Genomic DNA, 17,713 nt, shown 5'->3' on the forward strand with positions numbered 1-17,713 from the left:
GCACCCCATGGCCCTCAGCCCTGCCCCAGTCACACCACAGCCTGCCCTATGGCTCCGTGTCGTGGCCTTGCCTCCAGACCTGTCCCCAGCCCCATCTCCTCCAGTTCTCGACCTCCTGGATGTACCCCGGGGTACATCTGTCAGGGGCTCTTGGGGGACCTCGGCAGTGGGTGACAGAGCCCACGGGTGAGGGCACAGCCAGGTGCTGAGGCCACGGGCAGGCATTTTTGTGCTCTGTCACATTTCCTGCAGCTCTGTAACAAGCAGGATGAGCTTCCAGCCTCAGCTCAGGGCACCTGCACAGTTATAAATCGGGAAAGAGAAACCCGGGCACCTCTCTGGCTGTGCCCCACGTCACGCCCCACGCAGCCCTTCCTCCGCCTCGGGCGTCAGGTACCGGCACCCATCCGCCTCTCCTGGTCGGAATGGCGTGAAGTTTGCTCCCACGGTGCGTGTCACCGGCCGTGCCTTACTTCTTCCTGTAGGGCTGGTTAAATATTAACGCGGTGACACACGGGCTTGGGCGGGTTGTGGTGCGGGGGTGGGGAAGGTGAGAGGCGATCCTGATCTCACCATCCCGTAGGGACAATGTCTGAGCGGGCGCCTGCCCCAGGGCCCGGCGGCTGAGAGGGCGGCAGAGATCGGAGGGAGGTGTTCCCCTGGGCCAGGAGTCATCCAAGGGAAAGCTGTTGAAGCAAAACCAATCCAGGTAACCCCTCCGGAGCCATTATTCCCTTTCCAGCAGAAGGAGCTGGCAGCTGAAAGGTGATTTAACTCTTTTCCCCGATCTTGCCTCAGCCCCGGGGTGAGTCAGAGGTGTTCCGCTCCTCCATCCCCTGCTGTGCTCCTCAGGCTTTGGGGTGGGGGGTGTCCCCTTCCCTCCCCCCCCCTTGCACGGGGTGCCCAAAGCATCTGAGCCCTGCTCTGTGCTCGGCTGGATTTGGCTGCCACCTCTTTAAGGTGATATTATTGATGTTCTCCCCTGGCCTGCCGTGTGGAGGTGGGAGGGAGTAGGCTGGGAGCCAGCCATACACGGCAGCGCTGGCAGTGCAAGTCACCCTGAGCACCTGTGGAGAAGGTAAAAAAAGCAGCTCAGGCCAAAGCCCAGATAGTTAAATCACCAAGGGCCAAAATATCCTGTTTCATCTGGTGATCAGGTAGTGTTTCCTGTTCCTTTGAAAGCCCATTTTGAAACGAAGCAAAGCAGGATGTTATAGATCCCTTTTGTTTCTCTTCTTGCGTTACTTCACCCCAAGATATTTTCTGAATTTGGTCTGAATTTGGGAATGGGATTCCAGCAGGTTTGTTCTTATCCATAAAACTTTGCTCAGCTCAGCTTGCATTGGTGCAGATGGATTTGTGAGTGGAGGTAAGAAGGCTGCTGCCCAGGCTGGTGGGATCCTTGACAGACCTGTAAGTCCTGCCTGGGATTGCAGTTTCCTGGAGAAGGAGAAGACACTGACTTTTGGATTTGTTTCCTTTGTTTTACTTGTTATGCTTTCACTTTGTATCATAGATAGTACCAAGTCTTAAAAAATACCAATTGGTTTGCATGCATGCTGGGAGCTGTCTGAGTGACAGCAATGAGAAATCTGCCCTGAGCTGTGTGTGGTGACTCACACCCTAACTGCCCCCTGGGGACTCCTCCACACACACTAAATGCGGAAGCAAGGATGTACTCAAGAAAAAATCCCCCCAAAACTTCCAATATCATAGATTTTGAAAATGTGGCAGGCAAACTCAGACTACAGTCTACAGTCTACAGACTATCCCCTCTACCAACACACAGGTGAAAAAATCAGCCCACAGCTTCAACTTAGACTGTGAATTAGTTGACAGGGCTGTCCCTTAAGTTTGCAAGGTAAACTGAAATCTTACAAAATGGGGAAGCACAGAGCAAGCTGCCAGCTGGTCAGGTTGCAACTTCCGCAGTAAACTCAGTGAGACCCTCTGCTTAAAGCACCAAGCAGTGACCAGAGCATTGGCATATCTTGATGCTGCAGCAGGACATGTTTGGAAAGACAGCAAAAATGGTTTTTGTTGGTTGCAGTGATGCAGCAGGTCTGGCACTGCCACCCACTCCTGTGCCATCCCACCACCACTGCTTTCACTAAATCCCAGTTAGGAATTAATGCTGGGTCTTCACACAGAACTGCAAAATGAACTGCTTGCTTCAGGGCAACAAAACAGCTGGGCCAGAGCTTTTGTGTCTTGTGCCTTGATGTGGTTTTGGTTTTAACAAAGGGAACAGTTAAAAATATAAGCTTGTTACAGGAAACTCAGAGTGTCTCTGTGGTGATACTAATACTTATGCACTGCACAGAGCTGCCTCAAAGAACACTCCTGAAATACACTTGCCTGATAACAAATTTGGGCTGGCCACAAAACCACATGCTCCAGTCCAGGTCTGTTTCATGAAGGCAAGCTTCAGTTTCCCAGCTGAGAAGTTTGTAAACCAAGTAGTGCAGTTAAACTCTCTCCCACACGTTCTGAGGGGGAGGAGAATAAAATCACACAAGTGAATCACAAATGTTGGAAAAGCAGAAAATGCAAAAGTAAGGAAAATGCTTCCATCCAGTCTCTGTGTATTAACTCTGACCACAGTGGAGAGCTGTTGGTATTTTAATTCGGGGTGTGAGAGACACTCTCAGCTTCAGAGAAATAATCCTTGGGATGCTCTTTGCACTAGTAGCCTTTCTGAGTATACAGTCTGGGGAGCTGGGAGGAGATTTGGTGTTTCTCATGCTTGTCCTAAGGCAGGTGGAATGGAGACCTGAGGGTGGCAAAAGCTGGTCCTCCTGACCAAGGTGGACCCTGTGCAGTGAGGGCCTAGTGGGACTGCCACAGCAATGATGGTACAAGGCTCTCCATATAAATATGTGAATAAGGATCCTAGTTTTGGAGAAAAAACATGCAGAAAAACAGAAAAACAAATATTGGGGGTACAGTGATACACTGGAATTTAATCCCACTTCCTCTCCCAAAGGCTGCCTGGTGCTGGAGTCATCAGTTTCCCAGGGGAGGTGGTGTGGGAAGGGAATCAACACCTCTGAAAAGGGGCCACAGGCACAGCTGGCACCCTGTGCACTTGCCCTGCATGACACTAAGTTTTGGTGCACAGGGTTCATTAGCCTACCAGGACATTGCTGGTGGTACAGACCATGTACCCACAATACACACACAATTGAGGGCAGCTTAGAGCATTATTTTTTCCCAGCTGCTCATGACTGACTTTAATGATGCAGATGGAGCTTCCCTGACAGTCAGTCCTGAAGGAGTGGTGTTGTAATAGCCAGGAGGGAAGAAGGGTGCAAGAGGTGCCAGGTCTGTAGGGGGAGGACTGAAGAAAGCTCCTCTGCGTATTTTGAAACAGTTGTTTTGAGAAAAGATACTGTTCCCCTTCCAAACCCTCCCTCATTTGAACTTCTTCCCTTGTTGGTAATACAGGTCACATAAAGTCATACTTTATCACAGGCCACAAAGCAGCAGCCCATTACCAGGTTTCTTGATAAGTTCTGTCCTTCACCTTCTCAGGTATGCCGTGACTGCCAGTGGCTTTCTGCCTAAGGGACCAGGAGAGAATGCTCCAATGGAGAGGTTCCAGAAATTCATTTTACTTCTTCTCATCTTAACTGGTTTGCTGACAGGTAGGACACATTCATAACCTGTGAAATGAGCCACCTTGGACAGAATATGTGAACTAATTTTAAAGCCATGTAAGTGGCTGTAAATGGTGATGTTAGGTTGAACAGTCGGTCCCAGAGGGGTGTTATTTAAAATGTTCAAATGGTTAAGTTTGTATTTCAAGCCTGAATCATCTAATGGCTTAGAGTGGGCTTCAGTGTGCAGTACTGAGCAGTGGATGGGGTGAGGAGATGGAGAGTCTTCTCTCTCACTTCCACTGAGCAGGGATGTCACATTTATTCTTTCCTCTCCTTATGCTCATCTTCCTCCTGCTTGGGACTGCTTTTGAGGGGACATCTGCAGAGAACTCAATATGAGTAGCTGATTTTTTTTTTTTTTTCTGGAATATATGCAAATTAGCGTTTTTCTAGCTTGCTTCTAATTTACATTTTACATGTCTGAATTTCAAAGGGAATACAGATTAAATGCATCGTGGTGGCAGAGCTTTATAGAAAATGTGAATATAAAATGACTAGTTGGGTAACAGAGACAATGCTGATTTTTTCATTTTAATCTAGCTGGGACTTGTAACAGGCTCTGAAAAGAGGGACCTGAAGTGGGATGAGAGGGAAAGTATTGTCACGGCTTAATATTGGTGAAAGGACACGCAGTGCAGGAGTAAATGTTGAGTTTTCTGAGCAGAATAAGGTTTTCTGAGCAGAGTGGTGTTCCCAGTGGAGTTGCACAGGGATGTGTGGTATTCGACAAGCTCTTAAGCAGCCCAGTGAAGAGGAGTGAACTGTGAGGTGGCAGACTTTGTAGGTGGTGCAGAATTACTTAGGACAGCCAAATCCAAAATGAAACTAGGAAGATTTGCCAGAAAATGTAATGATGCTAAGTGAGTAAGTAATAAAGGAGCAGGAAATATTCAAATGCAAAGAATCACTTAACTGAAGAAGTCTAGTGGGCGAAGAGAATAGATATCTTGGAAAGAGAGTAAATTTCTGAAAAAGAGAGGAAATTTCACCACTTAGTGTCTTCAGCAAGGGAAATACAATGAAACCTGGCATCATATAAATCCACAGAAAGCTCTGTCTTGAATACTAGATATTTTGTTAGCCATTCCATTTCAGAAGAGACTCATTAGTTCTGAGAAATATATGAAGTATGATAAAGGTGATCGAAGGTATGAGAAGGCCTTCGTTAGTCTGGAATATTTTTCTGCTAGTGAAAAAGAAAAGTTAGTAAAGATTTATTAAGGTAATGAGTTATATGGAGGTGAATGTTGTAATGTTCATTTACAGTTTCTCATAACAGAAGAACTAGAGGCAACGAATAAGACTATCAGAAAGAAAGGTTAAGGTAAATAAAGGAATATATATTTTGTCTCCATATGTAAATGTATGTATGTATGTAACTAAATAGTAAAGCTCATGGTTGATGTGCTATACTGTGAGGTATACCAAATTACAAACAAACTGAAGATAGCCAGAAACAGTTATTAAGAAGAATAGATCCATAGGGGCAGATGCCATCATTGGCTCAGGCAACGCCTGTGTATTTTAGTTTTGGACACAAGTTATAACAAGGAATATAACAACGATTTTTATTTGTTCTGTTTTTTGTAGTGTCTTCCTTCCTAAGCACCCAGGGCAGAGCACTACACATTTTAGAGGATTTTCTATTACCCTTTGCCTCTGCTTTTGGCCAATCATGCCTCCAGTAGATATGTTCCATTGCCCCAGCTGCAATCTGTGCTGGGCCAGCAGGCGTTGTTCCCTCTCTGTGGTGCAGCCTCGGCATCACAACCCAAAGCAGAGAGAAAAAATGAATTGCAGAGGGTCAAACACTGCTCCTGAAGGAAATATGTCTGCTCTCAGGATGTCAGGAGTCACAAGGCTGAGGTTAGGCTGCCAAGATGGCACAGGGGATTTGAGCAGATCCCCGAGCAAGCACAGCGTGACCCTTGACAGCGATGGAGCCGAGGGGCAGGGCAGGGCCCCATCCTGCTGCTGGGGTGTTGGTGATGCTGCTGCAGTGCTGCCAGCATAAGGAACCTCACCACTGGACACAAGAGACAGAGCAGGAGAAGAGAAAGAGTCTAGCAGCAGATCCAGGGGAGGCTGCAAGGGGCAGCTGTCAAATAGTGAGTAAGAGAAGGGATGGGAACACACTCGTGGGCTGTGGAAAGGGTTGTGTGCTGGTGGGTGGAAATATGTGTTGCTGAGTATATGTAGATTGGTATTACTTGAGAGAAACATCCTGTAAGGATTTATAAAGTCTTGCTAACATAAGCAAAGAAGCTAGTCTTTTCTGCAGGCTATGGCAAGCTCTATCCTGTTTTGGTTTTCAAAAAGCTCAGCTGCAGGGCTGTTGGTTTCTGAAATAAACTTGAGATGTGCTGAAAAAAAAAATCTTACCGAGTCCAAAACAGTTTACTTGAAAACTTGTTGCTGGAGCAGTGGGCCAGTGATGAGGCAGGGAAGGCAGAGACAAGGTGGAGTGAGCAAGAGATTAAAGAACAAGTGAAAAAAAAAAAAAAGAAGTAATTTAAAACAGACTGGAAAGAAAAAAAATTTAGAAATTCAAACAGAAATAGCAGAGAAGGAAAGAAGGAAGACAGAGACTCAATGCAAAAACTGAAGGATAAAAGTGTGTCTGGATTGGTGATATGGGTATAGAGAGGGAGATTATTTTGAATTGAGACAATAAAGCTGCAAAAAAAGAAACCTCTATGAAAAAAGGAGAAGTTCATCCTGTCCTTTGCTATGCTGCATCCAAATATGTCACTTATAAAAGAGCAAAGAGATAGTCGCAAAGGAGAAGAGGGAAGGAAAAGAAGGAGGCCTCATCTTGATGTCCCTGTTGCTGAAGCATACAGCATGAAAAAGTCATCATTTAGAATTAGTGAAATGGAGAAAAAAAAATGGGTGACAAAGGGGAACTGGCAAATGAGGTTCCCTCAGTACAGACGTCATCCAGGGAATAAGATGAATTTTTGTGTCATCAAAACCTCAGTGGTGTGACAGTGAATTTGTGTGACAGAGAAGGGAATAAACAGCTCATATAGGAGCTACTATATTCTCTGCATGCTGTTGAGGACTGAGCAACTGAAATACCATAAATTCTTATCAGTTTAAGCAAACTTTCACCGCAGGTGACTGCTTTGTAAATATTTAGTGATGTGCCTCAAAGAGGGTGTCCCAACTCAGTTTTATTCTTCAAAAATCAGGTGGTAAAGCCATATTGTGAAGATAGCTTAACATTTCCAAATTGCCAAGATGATATTTGCCTGGGTGGGATTTCTCACTGTGAGAAATCTCTCTGTGTGAGAAAGCAGATGTTCAGCCAGCTGCTGAGAGCTGAACACATAATTCCTGCAAAGTGCTATGGCAGTCTAGCCTGAGGCCTTTATTTGTTTAAAAGCAATCATCTGCAAGGTATTTTTTGAGCAATATAAAGGTTAATCTAGAACTAAATTTTTCTCCTTAGTAAGAGAAGCAAAGCAAAGGATTTACAGCACTGGCTTAAAGCACTGGTAACTGGGTTTAGATCCCATTTCTGTCATGAATGTCCTTTTTGTCCTTACATGAGTTACTTTATCAGTATTTGTACATGGGTTGAACAATGGAATGCACTGTTGGTTCAGGCCTCCTCGTGCTGTTGCAGGTTAAAAAATAAAATAAAAAAGATAAAGAGGCAAAATTTTGGCAGCAGGTGGAGAGGGCTCGTGAAGCCCTTTTTTCAGTTGTGCTGGAGCTTTACTGAGATATACAAGGAGGCAACTTTGTGCTATGTCCCACTCCTCCCTCAGTCCTGCCACCCATAGAATCCCAATACAGGGGTTGTGGACCTGTTCCCTAGCTCACAGAAGTCAGTGAAAGATCACCTCTTGCTCCAGCAGATATGGTTGCTTGAAGATATAGATCCTACCATAGCTATGGACTGATAAAAATTATTATGTTAAATAAATAAAGAAATAACTCATACCAACCTGCCCATACTGCCCTGAGCATCTGATGAAAGAAAAAGTAATATTAGCACTGATTATTCTTGTTTAGGGATTGATTTTGAGATTATAATGGAACTCTGAGACATGATCTCATAGCAAATGACTACTTAACAGCTTGCAGTGTACTGGAAGTCACATCATTTATTCAGAGCTATGGAAGACCACATGGCTCCTTAAGAAAACAAAGTGTTTACACAGGGATAGAAATAAATTGTAAATGCACAGAGGTAATTTTGATCTAAGAGGAACAGCGTGGATAAATACTGAAGCTCTTGTTTCAAGAGCAACTAAGTGCATTTTGATGTTAACTCTAAGGAATTTTGCTCATGGCTGGATCTGTCATCATGGTAGCTGTTTATGTCCAGTTCATCCAGTCAGGAAGAACTTAACTCAGCTGTTAGATACACCATAGATGCACAGAGAATAGTATTATAAAGGCTGAATACAACATGAGTCAAGAAAAAAGAGATAATTCAAAGACATGTTTGAACATAGGAAAGTATCTCAACCCTGGTAATATAAGTTATGAATAGAAATTATGACAGCTGAATGTTGAGTAGTGACATGGTCTCAAAGAATGTACTTCATCAGTGCACATTCATTAGAAAACCCACAGGTCTGCAAATGTTGCCATCCACAGACATGTGGGCAATTCCTAACAGTGTGAATGTGACAAATGGAAAAGAGAGGAAATGTGTTTTAGGCATTTTTTAGCTGCTCAGGCACTGGGTTAACTGCTCATAAGCCAACATATTAAGATATGCACATAGATGTGATTGCTGAGTTCACCTATAAGATGTTTCATGTTTTAAAGCATTTCAGCTCACCAATAGAGCTTTCAATAAATGCTACTGGAAAAAATGAGCCATTTAAGTTGAACAGAATATGCCTTACTGTATCTTATCTGGCATTACTATCAGTGCAAGTGAAGTCTGCTTCTCTTTTAATGTTTTATTTTTTACGCACCTATATATTTTGGAGAATGAGGTGAATGGCAGAGGTGGCATAACCCAAGAAGGTGGAAAATTTTTGTAAAAGGTTTTTGTAAATATGAGAGAAGTCAGGGTCAATCATGCAAAGAACATGGGAGAGGTAGGTTTGTATAATCCTGCAAAACAAAGAATGAAAAGGCTCTTGTCTGTAAATACATGTGGTGAGTGGGAGGTAAGAGGAGAGCTATTTATATTAAAGAACAATTTTTGGCTCAAACCTGGTTAGATATACACTGCCTAGGATTAAATGTGAGCTGGAAACTAGAAAATGATGTTGACATTGGAGCAATGAGGTTACAGATCCTGTTCTCTGGGTGTTTTCCTTGAGGCTCTGGTTGAAACATTTTAACTGGGATTGGCCTTTGGGTCCATTTATACACATATAAACATCTCTTTTGTGTGAAACAATAAATCATATTCTCTCCCTGAATCATGGTAGCTATTGACTGAAAGAAAAAATTTTTTTTCAATAATTTAGAATTAATCCATTAATGAGTAAGCCACCTAAAATGTGCAAAACCTGTATCGAATGAAACCTTTAAAAAATCACTTAATTGTTCTGAATGCTCTTAGCAATGGAGTAATGGCCATTTCAGACTTTCTTTTTCCTGGAAAATAATTGAACACTTATACTCAGGCCAAATTTACAGACACGAAGTTTTCATTAGACTGCTATGGACTGGAATACCTAATTGCTGTAATTATGCATCCTCTAGCCTCATTCATTAGGGGTAGCACTGGCAGTCTGGGTGCTTCCTCAGGATGAACGCTTCCCAGTGAGTGATGAAAAACCCACTGGTGAGGTAGACGTCACTGGCAGGACTGCTTGGGAGAGCCTGTGAAACCTCCATCCTTGGAGATATCAAAAATTTCACTTGACAAGTCCCTCTGCAAATGGCCTAAGTGTGAAGTTAGCTCTGCCTGGAGCAGGGGGTTGGGCTACAGATTTTGTGAGGTCCCTTTCCACCAAAACCTTCCAGTGCTCCCGTCAAAGAGCAACTCTGTCACAGAGAGGTGCAGGTAAGTCAGAGGTCAAAAGGGAGCAGACCCAAGCTTAGAGGAAGGTGAAGAGATGACAGCAGCTGTGTAGGATGAGAAAGACCTGTGCCCAGTGGGGTGTGTGCAGGACACAAGCAGTCCCCTGGCAGCAGAGTGTGTAATGGTTGTCCTCTCCTTTCCCCTCCACTCCCCCTGCAACCTGCAAGGCTGTGAGTGGCAGTGTCTCAGTAAAGTATCTATCTTCTGAGGGTGTCCCAGCTGGGGCACCCCAAGAAACTGATAAACAGAAGCAGTCAGTAGAGAGGCACCAAAATGGTAATGGGCTGGAGCACTTGCCCTATGGGGAGCAGATGATGGAGCAGGGTTTGTTCAGCCCCTTAGAATCATAGAATTGGCTGGGTTGGAAGGGACCTCAGAGATCATCAAGTCCAACCCTTGATCCACTACCACTGCAGTTACCAGCCCATGGCACTGAGTGCCACATCCAGTCTCTTTTTAAATATCTCCAGGGACGGAGAATCCACTACTTCCCAGGGCAGCCCATTCCAATGCCTGATCACCCTCTCCATAAAGAAATTCTTTCTAATGTCCAACCTAAACCTCCCCTGGCACAACTTGAGACCGTGCCCTCTTGTCTTGCTGAGAGTTGCCTGGGAAAAGAGACCAACCCCCCTCTGGCTACACCCTCCTTTCAGGGAGTTGTAGAGAGTGATGAGGTCTCCTCTGAGCCTCCTCTTCTCCAGGCTGAACACCCCCAGCTCCCTCAACCTCTCCTCATAGGATCTGTGCTGGATCCCTTCACCAGCCTGGTTGCCCTCCTTTGGACCCGCTCCAGGACCTCGATATCCTTCCTGAACTGGGGGGCCCAGAACTGGACACAGTACTCGAGGTGTGGCCTCACCAGGGCTGAGTACAGGGGCAGAATCACTTCCTTGAACCCGCTGGCCACGCTGTTCCGGATACATGCCAGGATGCCATTGGCCTTCTTGGCTACTTGGGCACACTGCTGGCTCATGTTCAGCTTCCTGTCTATAAGACAAGAGAGACAAGAGAGAGAAGAGACAGTGGTGGGGTCTCTAATGGCAGGCAGCCTGTCAGTACCTGCAAGGAGGCTGTCAAGAAAATGGAGCCAGGAGCCTAACACTGGGGAATGGCAAGATGACAAAAGACAACAAGCATATGTTGAAGCAAGAGAGGTTTAGACTGGACAAAAGGGAAAGCTTTTTCCCTGTGAGGACTGTCAGGCAGTGGAGCAGGTTGCCCAGAGATGCTGGGCAGTCTCCAGCCTTGGAGGTTTTCAGTCCCTGAGTGAATAAAGCTGTGAACAAGGAGGTTCAAGCTCAAAACTGATCCTGCTTTATCAGGGGGGCTGGATTGGAGACCTCCTAATGTCACTTCCAAGTTGAATTACTCAGTGGCTATTTGGTCAGCCACTCCTCCTTGAAAGGTAGTACCTCTGCCTTTGCTCTACTACACATGGACATATCCTGCTCTGGGGAAACTAGGACAAAATCCAAAGGAATCCATAAAGAACAAAGACCCGGAGAAACAGATTACTAATTTCTCACAAGACTGCTCTCTCAAGTCCTGTTCCCTAAGACATCAACTGAATAATCTTGGTTGTTCTTATAATTTGAAATTTTGTCTTTTATGAAGACAAAGGAATATGATGTTCTGTCTCCAAAAAATACTTTAAGATCTGCCCACCTTCAAAATTGCTCCAATTTCCCCTAACTATTTCTGGGACTTAAGTCACAACTGCTGCTTTGATAAAATGGTATCTGCCTTCATCTTTTCTTCACTTTCAGCTTGATAGAAGCAAGTCCTTCTGCCTTCCCATGCACACAGGATCCACTCTCTGCCTGGGCAGCAGCTGCACATTCCTTCCTCTGAGGGCAGCAGGAGGAAAGGAAAACAGTAGTAGAGTGAGGATTCATTAGAAATGAGCTTTCAGTTCTGACGAACAGTAACCAAAAAATTACACCACTTTTAAAGGAGAAAAATTCATGAGTTACAGCAACTCAGGCTGCAAGAAAACCTGATGTTTGTCAGAAAGCCTGACAAGGTGGGGAAGGATGCGTGTGGTACATGTATGAGAACTAAGAGAAGAAGGAGATGAAAAGGGGAAAGGGCATGAAAGGATATATTTCAGCTTGGAAAAGAGGAGGCTCAGAGGAGACCTCATCACCTCATCACTCTCTACAACTCCCTGAAAGGAGGTTGGAGCCAAGTGGGGGTTGGTCTCTTTTCCCAGGCAACTCTCAGCAAGACAAGAGGGCATGGTCTCAAGTTGTGCCAGGGGAGGTTTAGGTTGGACATTAGAAAGAATTTCTTTACAGAGAGGGTGATCAGGCATTGGAATGGGCTGCCCAGGGAAGTAGTGGATTCTCCGTCCCAGGAGATATTTAAAAAGAGACTGGATGTGGCACTCAGTGCCATGGTCTGGTAACTGCAGCGGTAGTGGATCAAGGGTTGGACTTGATGATCTCTGAGGTCCCTTCCAACCCAGCCAATTCTATGATTCTATTCTATGGTTCTATGATATCAGGGCTGGCAAAAAAATCAGTGGCAATCAGAGGTATGGAAAAAGGGCCAGTTGCACACTCTTATTTATTTAAAATCTAGAGAACTCATGTTTAAAAGTGGCAGTCTTTTCTTTCAGCAAAGGGTCAGCTTTTTAGTGAACCACTGAAAGGAAGTTGGGTGATTTTGGTGTGGGAGGAGGAGAGACAAAAAGTCAAATGCTTCTTTAAAGGAAACCATTTAATCCAAGGTGGATGAAAGATGAATTGTACATCTCCAACTCTGAACTGGTTAAAAACTTTTAACCTATATGAACCTGTACTTCTTGGGTTTGTAATGATTGCTTTGGGGATCTGTTATCACTATGTAGCATTTGACCACCATTTACCACCGTGGGATTAACATTACAGTTTCAATTGCAACTTTTAACTGCTTTCTGGCAGGCACTACAGAAAATGAGACAATAATCCTCAGGTACTGAAGGCTGTCAGAGGAGGAGCATCAGCTCAGCTCAATCAACAGCCTTTCCTGATACATCACTGATTGTTTAATATTCCAGTGATTCTAGTGAATAAATACTACTTGAATCTGGATGCCTGGCTTTTTAGATTTACATTGCTGGAAGTAAAAATTAAGTCAGGCTTCTGGGGATGGTATTGTATGAGTATTTACAGACTGTCTATTTCTTCCTTTCAGACCTTGGCTTTTGTTACTCTATCATAGAAGGCCCTGCTAATGCAACAGTCCTTGCTGGTTCAGAAGCCCACTTTAATTGCACTGTGTCATTAGGATGGGTAATTCTCATTTGGCTGTCCAATGGCATTCCTGTCCTCACTGTCATCAGTTCTCAAGGACCTGTTGTAACATCAGATCGCTTCACCTCTCAGAATTACACCAGTAGCAATGCCTTTACCTCTGAGCTGATAATCCATCAGACACAGATGAGTGACTCTGGAAAAATTGAATGCAGCACCCAGCAACCTGGTGGGAGCAGTTTTGCGTTTCTTTCTGTTCAAGGTATGTATCACCATCAATAGAAAGCTTCTTTATTATACTGCACTTGAAAGAATCCACTGATGGATTGCCCAAGTTATTCCTATGAAGGAGACCATGCTCTTATTTAACATCCTTTGCCTCCTGTCCTCCTCCTGGTCTTAATGTTACTGTAAAAACAGTTTTCAGAGTCACATTTAGAGTGCCATTAGCAAAGGTTTGAGCTGCCCTTGTTTTTTCCTGTTACATCTCTTATTCTTTATTGGGTTGCATTAAAGTGCCTGAGGGCTATACCAGGTCCACCAGCAGTCAGTTAGAAAAGATCTTTTGTCTTGAAACAGCACAGGTTACCTCACAGGTCACATGCATATCTTTGTACTTGAAACTTCTACTGTCTCATCTACCCGTAAATCATTCCTGATAATATTTAGAGAGAAACACTGTCATTTCATTATGTTGTTCTTCAGCTGGAAATATATCAGGATGGCTGAAAAGTATAATTTCCTGCTCTTTATTGGAAAGGTACTGAAAACCAAGACTTGTGCTTTAGACATACTGAACAATGTGTCAATGAAGTTGCAATATCTGTAGTTTATATCATTCATGTGGTATACCTGTGTTGATAATGATTGTTTTTAAATTCATATCTCAAGGCACAGCTATTAGCAAGATAAGACTTAAAAGTATCAGCAGGAGAGTTATGCAGCCTGTTCTGAAGGAACAAAACATCTTTTCCCTCCTACAGTTAATGGATCTTTATTCATCACAAATAGCACCTTAACAGTAAAAGAGAACAAAACAATTGACATTGTTTGTGAAGCCTTAGGATGGGCTCCAGCTCCAAACATTACTTGGATGACAAATGACTCTTCCATTGATAAGTCGAGGTATGTTACCCAGCACAGTCAAGGATCTAATGACCTCCACAATGCTCTGAGCATCCTAACTTTGACTCCAACGGATACCGAGATTTTGACTTGTTTAGCTGACATAGAAGCACTCCCTAGCCCTCAGAATGCAAGTGTAACTGTTATTTTTGTCAACCCTGCTACAGGTGAGTGAATGTTTGTTGTACTTTCCCCATATTATTTTCTCTTAACTGTACTGTTTGTTTTGTTCTGCTCTGTTTTCTTTCAAAGTCTTTTGTCTACAAATGAAGTAGTATGAGATGTGCCAAGCAGTCACAACCTGCTACATGAGTAGGGTTAAATTCATATCATTGAGAGGGATGGTTCAAGTCTAATGAACCACAAAGTCCATCTTAGGACTAGGCAAGGCAAATGAAGCAGTACACCTGCCACTGATTTCCTACTGCTAGGAAAAGTGGCCTTTGTTCATTGACCAAGTAAACATTTAATGAAATTAGATGTTAAACATCTTTGATTAGGCCATGCCTGCCAAATAAAAATCATCCATTAGACCTCATTTCCTTAAAGCCAGACCCTCAGGTGAAATTGTTCTCCACAATGTTTAATGCCAGTTTTACCTCTGACTTGGAACCCTCCCCTTGGATTTTGCTGCTAGTTTCCACACACAACTCAGAATGGATTCTGTACTAGCACTTTAGATACAAAGTTCTCCGTATGAACTGTGATCAGATTTGATGGAGATGTTGTAGTATGGTTCTGATATCCCCAGGAATGCACTGAATCTGTCATCTTATTGCAGACAGTAGCACTTATATGTAGGAAGTTCTATACCATTATACCAACCATGAGTCTACTATAAAAATGTCTTTCTGTATAGTCTATTCACCCATTACAGAGCAAGAATCAGGTCATCTAGAGAAGCTGAATGTTATGTGCTTTATCCCAAAGTCTACTTAGATCAAAGAGCCATTTGGCCTGCTTTCCTCTTCCTGGTATGATTTCTTTCACATTTTAATGGAAGGTAAAATTTGTCCTGCAGCATTATATAAGGGATTCTTTGGACAGTGCATTTGGTTGCTTTTATTGCCTTTATTTAAGGAAATTCAGGGTTACTGTAATCAAAGCATGGATTTTGAGCAAATCTATCAAGAATAATTACAGCTTTGATAACCCTAAATATTTTCATAAATGTTGTCAGCATTTTTGGTAATGCTGCTAATCTCTGGCCTCACTGACATCCTACGAAAACAAATTCCATAGTTTAACACATTCACCGTATTAGGAGGAAAAGGGTGATTTTATCTTATCTGTGCTAAGAACATGGAAGAAAGCAATTGGGACTGTCACTACCAATCTGTCTCATAGCCTAACAGAATCCTATGAAAAATGTTTTTCTTTTCCAAACCATAACTCAAAAAGAGCAAATAAGACGAAATATCTCTCTGTGAGTTGGCAGTGTTTCTTGTAGATGAGGAAGACAATACTAGAAAATTTCTCTGTTAGGAGTAGCCAAGTGTCTCAGCTGTAAGGCAGAGGACTTCCAAGGCAAATTAAACTTGAAGCACTAATTGCATGGCAGATAGTTGAGGTTGCTGATATAGGGGCACTGCCAACTATGGTGACACAGTGCACCCTACAGTGACATCCCTTTTATTAACCTTGTCCTGTGGTATGGCCTATGCATAGGTTATATGAAGGGGTTTTTTTGCAGTGGATCTGTGCATCCCCAGCTGTCTTCTGTATAGAGCAGCACCCCAAATCTATGTTTCTTTTCAGGATGTGGTGAACATTATTAACTTCTGTAATCATTTTCACAGCTTCTTTTGATTAATTGATTCTCCCTCTGTAATGGTTGAACATGGCACATACAAAGACATCTTACTGTGGCTTGATGAGGAGCTTGGTATAGGGCTTTCAGCATACAAACAACTGAGGAGATTGGGTAACTGTGCCTTTTATTTTGAGTCATTATTAGTAAGCCTTTTTCAGCAGTACTTGATTTGTAATGCTGTTGAAAAAGGTCCTTTCACCATTCTTAATGTGACTTCTTTTTGCAGTCAGATTGCTCTTAATTACTGACTAAGCAAAATAGAACTATCCTGAGGAAATGAAACAATACCTCTGCCTACTCATTTGTGAAGTACTGAGGTTTCTACCCCTCAGTTGCTATAGCTACTCATTGTAAATCAGAAGAGAAGAAAAGCAGATGCCATGAAGTGCTATTAGTGTATAATTAGTGACTGTATAGGACTATCATTCATTTATCTTTGGAAAAATCATTGTGCTGCAGCAGGTACTCCAAATTTGTCAGCATATGAGAATATGAAGTTGTTAAATTATTAGAATAAAAGTATGGCCTTTATGACAGAGGAAGATGTATAATTTGTATATCAGACCTGAAATCTCAGAGCTTTTCTGACTTTTCAGATATACAGACACAGCCTTAGCTGGCTGTTGTCAGGAAAGACCATAACTTCAAACATCTAAGGAGTCCTTCCCCAAACTATCGTAGTATCAATTTCAGCCTTCACTTAAAAGCCTGAGGAACTGAATTCCTCCGTGTTCCTCACAAACAATATCTGTCCACTCACAAGAACTGCAACCAAAAATCTGAGCCCTCTTTAATCAGCCATCCCCTGGTCAAATGTCCTACCTTCATACACCTTCCTCAATCAAGTTTTCAGCTCAGACCCTTCCATACAAGGTGATAGATTTTTATGTCAGTCACTCCTCTGCCTGATTTATCTCACTCGCAGTGGTGTTTGGCTGAGCACTGGATTTGGGAACTCCTATGGAGTTATCCCAGAAGAAACATTGTCAGAGCTGTTATTGGGAATGGGGTCTATGGCAGAGTCCCTTAGCTGGGCCCAAGCTCTCTTTGGCATCAGTGTTGACTTTGTGCAGCTTTTGACCTGCAGAAGATGAAGATAGGGAATCTCCTCTGAGCCTGGTCTTCCTTTGCTTTATGTTAGTCAGCAAGTGTCCAAAAAAAAAAAAACAAAGTGCGTATTTTTCTAGTCTCTCATTTCTCCTTGGTCACCATCATGTCCCAGGGAAAATCCCCCTTTATTCTGATTTTGCCCAAGTAAATTTTTGGGAAGATTCAGGAGAAACCAGAGGTCAGGATAGCAGCAGAGGATGGTTCCTATAGAATAATGGAGTGTTTTTGTCCACACTAAGAACCTCATGTAACTTGGTGTGAACGTAAGAACGCACCTAAAAGGGATTTAGTGCCATATGCCTTAGTGCCCCTCTCTTGCACCCCTATTTATATATAAAATATATATATTATAATACACAATATAAAATATATATTATGCATAATATATTAACATTTATATACGTACAAAACCAATGTGGTAGGTGTGTAGCAAGAGGACAGGAGGCAATGGTTTAAAACTTGAAGAGGGAGACTTAGATCAGATCTTAGGAAAAAAATCATTACTATGAGAGTGGTGAGACACTGGCACAGGTTGCCCAGGGAAGTTGTGGCTGCCCCCTCCCTGGCAGCGTTCAAGGCCAGGATGTATGGGGTTTGGAGCAACCCGGTCTGGTGGGAGGTGTCCCTGCCCATGGCAGGGGGGTTGGAACTGAGTGATCTTTAAGATCCCACCCAACCCAAACCATTCTGTGATTCTATGATTCTACTTGGGTGTTGAATTGTCATCTGCTGCATTCGTATCTGCTGGTCCCAGCTACCA

The 17,713-nt window shown here is 43.3% G+C and overlaps 1 protein-coding gene across 4 annotated transcripts in view; it reads left to right on the plus strand.

The window, feature by feature from the left end:
* The first annotated feature begins 567 nt into the window (after positions 1-567).
* Positions 568-17,713, plus strand: part of IGSF5 (immunoglobulin superfamily member 5) — a 34,424-nt gene continuing 17,278 nt past the window's right edge. For 2 of the 4 annotated variants that reach the window (XM_030469237.1, XM_008497226.2), the window contains exons 1-4: positions 568-765; positions 3,535-3,647; positions 12,847-13,167; positions 13,889-14,197. In XM_030469237.1, coding sequence (XP_030325097.1) covers positions 3,590-3,647; positions 12,847-13,167; positions 13,889-14,197 — 688 coding nt within the window. In that variant the 5' untranslated portion in view covers positions 568-765; positions 3,535-3,589. The remainder of the gene's footprint in view (positions 766-3,534; positions 3,648-12,846; positions 13,168-13,888; positions 14,198-17,713) is intronic. The other 2 variants (XM_030469236.1, XM_030469239.1) reach the window with 2 other exon arrangements.

The sequence above is a fragment of the Calypte anna genome, chromosome 1, assembly GCF_003957555.1.
Source record: "Calypte anna isolate BGI_N300 chromosome 1, bCalAnn1_v1.p, whole genome shotgun sequence".
Classification (NCBI taxonomy): Eukaryota; Metazoa; Chordata; class Aves; order Apodiformes; family Trochilidae; genus Calypte; species Calypte anna.